At 57.0% G+C, this 5,333-nt stretch overlaps 2 protein-coding genes across 2 annotated transcripts in view; one reads left to right on the forward strand and one right to left on the reverse strand.

Moving 5' to 3' along the window:
• Nucleotides 1-652: 652 nt before the first annotated feature.
• On the forward strand, nucleotides 653-1,895 carry SSTR4 (somatostatin receptor 4). Its single transcript, XM_009886054.1, has one exon. It carries the CDS (start codon nucleotides 653-655, stop codon nucleotides 1,892-1,894), a length of 1,242 nt encoding a protein of 413 aa, XP_009884356.1. The 3' UTR covers nucleotide 1,895.
• A 2,839-nt stretch (nucleotides 1,896-4,734) lies between these two features.
• The window catches only part of THBD (thrombomodulin), a 3,522-nt gene continuing 2,923 nt past the window's right edge, over nucleotides 4,735-5,333 (reverse strand). Inside the window, exon 3 of the mRNA XM_009886055.1 lies at nucleotides 4,735-5,280. Within this exon, the coding sequence (XP_009884357.1) occupies nucleotides 4,735-5,280 (546 nt within the window). The remainder of the gene's footprint in view (nucleotides 5,281-5,333) is intronic.

The following is a 5,333-nucleotide window of genomic DNA, read 5'->3' on the forward strand; positions in this document are numbered from 1 at the left end:
GGGGGCGGTGAATAGCCTGTATTCCCATCCGGCAAGCATGGTCTGTCTTTCACTTTAAAAGGTCCAGATCCTTCTGGTCATCTGATTCAGGTCAAGCAGGACTTTGCATTGCCATCAGCCCGTGGAACCCACCGGAGCATCTCCCAGTGCCTGCTGCTGCCCCCCCGGGAGGGAGGGAGGAGGGAGGTTCTTTCAATCCCTGGAGGACTGAGAGGTAAAATATCTCCAGCTCAGCTTCTTTTTCTGCTTGCTTTTCCCGCAGGGGTTAACGAAACCATTGAGATTCGTAGAGGTTCATTAAGGCGGATGACGGCATTGATTCCCAGGCCATGCCAGCGGTTTGCCGCTGTGCCCCAAGCACGGTTATCGCACGGCCCCCAACCCCTAAGACCCCAAATGACCGGGATGCTCTGGCCTGGAGAGCAATGCCGCTGACCTGAGGACTGACATGAGGGTGCCCAGGCAGGGAGGGGGGTGGATGGAGGGAGCAGGGGGGCCATGACCAGAGCTGGCCAAAGCACGTGGCAGTGACCCAAGGGCAGGGGTGCTTTGCACCTGCCATGCGCCGCAGCTCTTATCCCCTTCTCTCTCTGCCTGTGCCCTGACTGCAGCCTGGCCCCCATCCCCAGCGGTCCATGGACCACCACCCAGCATGAGCGCCGACGCCGAGCAGCTCCCGGCAGGGGCCCAGGCGGCCGGCGTGCCCCTCTGGCCCGTATCCAGCTGGGCTGCCTCTGAGGTGCCCCCCAACACCAGTGCGGCTGCTGGGGGGGCCGGCCGGCAGCAAGGGCAGGCAGAGTGGGGCGGCAAGACGGGCGAGATCGTGGGCATGGTGGTGATCCAGTGTATCTACGCCCTGGTGTGCCTGCTGGGGCTGCTGGGCAACGCCTTGGTGATCTTCGTTATCCTGCGCTATGCCAAGATGAAGACAGCCACCAACATCTACCTGCTCAACCTGGCCATCGCCGATGAACTCTTCATGCTCAGCATTCCCTTCGTGGCCACATCAGCCGCCCTGCACCACTGGCCTTTCGGCCGGGCCCTGTGCCGCACTGTGCTGGGTGTTGATGGGCTCAACATGTTCACCAGTGTCTTTTGCTTGACCGTCCTCAGCCTGGACCGCTACATTGCGGTGGTGCACCCACTGCGGGCAGCCACCTACCGCCGTCCTCGGGTGGCCAAGATGGTCAATGGGGGTGTGTGGCTCCTCTCCTTGCTGGTGGCTTCGCCCATCCCCATCTTTGCTGGTACAGCAACCACCCGCGATGGCCAAGCAGTGGCCTGCAACCTCCTGTGGCCAAGCCCGGCCTGGTCGGCCGCTTTTGTGGTCTACACCACCTTGCTGGGCTTCCTGCTGCCAGTGCTGGCCATGGGGCTGTGCTACCTGCTGATCGTGGGCAAGATGCGGGCGGTGGCGCAGCGGGTGGGCTGGCAGCAGCGCCGGCGCTCCGAGGGCAAGCTGACGCGCCTGGTGCTGATGGTGGTCGCCATGTTCGTGGTCTGCTGGATGCCATTCTACGTGGTGCAGCTGGTCAACCTCCTTCTGCCCGGCCGCCTGGATGCCACCGTCAACAACGCCTCCCTCATCCTCAGCTACTCCAACAGCTGCGCCAACCCCATCCTCTACGGCTTCCTCTCTGAAAATTTCCGGCACTCCTTCCACGGCGTGCTGCGCCGCTGCCTCGATGCCAGCCTCTGCTGCTGCCAAGCTGGAGAGGGGGCCATGGAGGAGGAGGAAGAGGAGGAAGAGCCCCTCGACTACTGCGCCACTCCTCGGGGGGACGACAAGGGCAAGGGCTGCATGTGCCCACCCCTGCCCTGCCAGCAGGAGCCTGTGCACCCCGAGCCCTGCTGCAAGCCCGGACCCCTCCTCACAAAGACCACCACCTTCTAGGGTGCCCCATGCCTCGCCGGACCCCCAACAGGCATCTCCACCAGGCATGGGCAAAGAGGACCCGGGCCAGAGAGGGGGCAAACTGCCATGCCCCGTGCCACCAGTCCTCACTTGCGCTGTGCAGTTCGACAAAATAAAAAGCCATAAGACAGACTGGCCCGTGATACAGTTAATTACATCGACTGAATAATTATTGCCGTTACCTTCGGCAGCAAGGAGCCTTCGCTGGGATCAGGGACGGTGAGGATTTCAAAATGCGTTAGTGAAGAGTGACGAGCTATGGGGCGGGTGCCCCTCCGGAATAATAAAACACAAACTTCCCGTTCCTTCCCAAGACATGCTCTGAAAGACGGAGAACAGTCCTAAAGCCCATCAGCCCCGCTATGTCTAGAGCAAAGTGAGGGGGTAAGACCGGACCGGACTTCTACATCAGCTCTGCAGGGCATGGAGAGCACAGGATCAACTTGACCCCTTCAGGTTCGTCTTATGTAAAAAAAAAAAAAAAAAAAAGTGGGTTTCTGAACAGCTGAAATCAGAGCTTGAGACTACGTAGACTGAGCCTTTGCAGGTGCCAGGGAGTCGCAAACCTCCCTTCAGCTAACAGGGAAAGGAAAAAACTTAGGTCCCACCAATAACCCCCTCCTTCCCACCCCAAATTCCCGGGAAAAGGGATTGTTGCACACAAGACCAAAACTGTACTTTCCACAAGAAAACCCAGGAGAAACAAATCTCTCTTTGCCACAGGTAAACATCAATGGTACCATAGAAACTTGAGCTGACGAGCAGCACTGGGGCTATACTGGCTTGGCCGCACTGAGGTAGCATTAAATTAGCCATTTCCAGCTTATTTGGTTTTAACTCTGTCCTTTTAATGTTATTCTTGTTCTCCATTATTTATGGCTTATTCCTTCTATTTTAATCACACTGGGGGAATAACTAGCAGGGCAATGGTTTCAGCCTGATGCTCTGCTGAGAGCCCACAGTTCGGGTTTTTTTTGTGCTCCGGGGCGGTTTGTGACTTCTGGAGCTCTGGCTGCGAGGCGGGCCGGTGCTCAGTGAGGAAAAACAGTCGTTTTAGGGAGGGGGAGAAAGAATATTTCATTAGCAGCTTTCTATAAACCAGACTGTAAAAGCTTTATTGGTCTACACACAAAATCACCATGTGATTGTGCATTGCGTAGGGTATATTTCCAATAAATAAATAAGTATTTACAAATGTGCCGGGTGTATAAAACAGCGGGTTGAACCATTTACATTCGGAAAGCTACAGTTCGTACAAGGCATATCTTTTTATTTTCTTTGGAGGCTGCAATGTAGCTCTATCATATTGGGAGGGGGAAACGCCGCGGGACAGCAAGCTCACTTAGCACGTAAGGGGGGGGATGCGGGGGGACACAACCACCCCGTGTTCTGCAGCCCCTCTGTGGCGTCCAGCCCTCCCCAGCTCTGACCCCAGGCTCGCAAAACTTCCTGCGGGAAAGCCAAGCGCTGCTGCAGGCTGATATTTCACGGGCATAAAGCTGTCAGCACCCGCTCCGCCACTCGCCCCGTGCCCGCACCAACAGCCACTGGTTTCACCCCACCGCGGCTGCAGGAGCAGGACCCCCCCTTTCCTCCCCCTCCAGCCCCACCAGCTCTGCCCGGCAGCAGGGTGGCGTTGCAAAGCTGCCCCTTGTCTCCCCGCCAAACGACGGAGCTGGAAAAAGGCATAAAATAGTTTTTCAGATTTCCCCCTCAGCCCACGGCTGAGAAGCAAGCGGTGGGCCGGATCCCGCCCCAAGTTTTGCCGCGAGCTTCAACACGGATTAGACTCAGCCCCAGACAAGACTGAAGGAAAAACAGGAAAAAAACTCTGTGGACAAGAAGGGGTTGGTTAAGCAGGTTTGTAAAAAAAAAAGAAAAGAAAACACAAAACCCCAAATAGTTTAACCCAACAGCGGCAGAGAATCATGGAAGAAATTGCGTGGGGAACATGAGGCTCCCCGGCACTACAAACGACCTTTCCTACCACGGAAAAAATTACCCCGGTAGTCTCAGTATCCCCATTTAACCTCTGCGCCCCCGAAAAAAAAAAAGCCCTGAAAGGGTAAGAGGGTATAGAAATCAGGCATTTTAGCCCTCACACGATGACACTCAGCACTGTCACAAGCGATTTAAGATGAAAAGTGCTCAGCTGCCAGAGATGAGAGGCAAAAGATGGTGGGGGGGGGGTTGGGTGGGGAGAACAAAAACTGAGATTTCTGCCGATGAGGCAGACAGGGGCAGAGAAGCAAGGCAAAGAGCTGACCACAAGATCTTTGCTCCTTCTTCCATCACCCATCAGTTTTAAAAAACTAAACAGAACCCAAACAAAGACGGGACCATCCCAGCTCCTCGCCACACCAGGAAAGCTGTCATCTCCAGCCTGGCAGCACGCTTCCCAGCAGGGGAGAGGGGAAATCTTCCACAGTCCGTGACAACTCGGCTGGCCATGGCACGCGTGCTTGCACCTCTCGTGAATTTAAACAGTCAGTTCCATACAGAGACATCCCTCCTGTAACACACTCACACGGTTTTTCCTTGAAGCCCCCCCAGCTGTTGGCTTGGGAAAAGGAAAGCCGAACGCCCTCCGCTGCCTGCGAAGGGAGCAGAAACGGAGAAGTGCTCTGTGCCTTCCACCTTCCCCGCTCTCTGGTGCAAGCACTGCAAGAGCCAGCTGGAAAGAAGTGAGTATTTTTGGAATTGGGGGTGATCACAGCTCTTCCTGAGTTCTCTTTATCATTAAAAAATTGGTGGCAGAGGGAGGAAGTAAATGTTACCCAGTTCCATCCACCTCCCTCTCTCCGTCCATCCCCACCTCCCTACAGTTTCTGGCCGGAGGTGGCACACCCCGAGGCGACCGGCTGAAGTCCCATCTCCTTTTCATGGGGGCTGCTGCACTTGTAATCCATGCTGGCGGGCGACTTGCAGCGCTTCTTTGCCAGGTGGTACCCCAGGGCCAGCAGGGCCAGGGCCGCAGAGAGGACGCCCACGGTGATGCCCACCAGTGCGCCAGGGTGGAGGTGCTCTGCCTTCGGCGGGGTCCGGCTGGGGATGGGAGTCTGGGGTCCTGGCCCGAAATCCCCCGAGTACGCTCCCTCCCCATCCTCCTCCGGGATTTTGACACAGTGGTTCTTGTCGAGGAGCTGGTAGCCCGCATGGCAGTGGCACTCGTAGCCACCGGGGTGGTTGGTGCAGTTGTGCTGGCAGAAGTTCATGTCGCACTCGTCGATGTCCACACAGACCTGCCTGCCATCGGCATCATCATCCAGCAAGAAGCCCTCAGGGCACTCGCAGGACAGGCTGTGCGGGTCGCACTCGGCCGGGCACTGGCTGCGGTTGCAGTGCAGCACACAGCGGGCAGGCGCCTGCGGGTTGACGGCATAGCCAGGGAAGCATCCGCAGCGGTACCCGTCGGGTA

Source organism: Charadrius vociferus, unplaced genomic scaffold (genome assembly GCF_000708025.1).
Source record: "Charadrius vociferus isolate BGI_N301 unplaced genomic scaffold, ASM70802v2 scaffold455, whole genome shotgun sequence".
Classification (NCBI taxonomy): Eukaryota; Metazoa; Chordata; class Aves; order Charadriiformes; family Charadriidae; genus Charadrius; species Charadrius vociferus.

Excerpts from the sequence above, each read along its gene's own strand:
- SSTR4 (XM_009886054.1), top strand. The coding sequence starts at position 653 with ATGAGCGCCGACGCCGAGCAGCTCCCGGCAGGGGCCCAGGCGGCCGGC.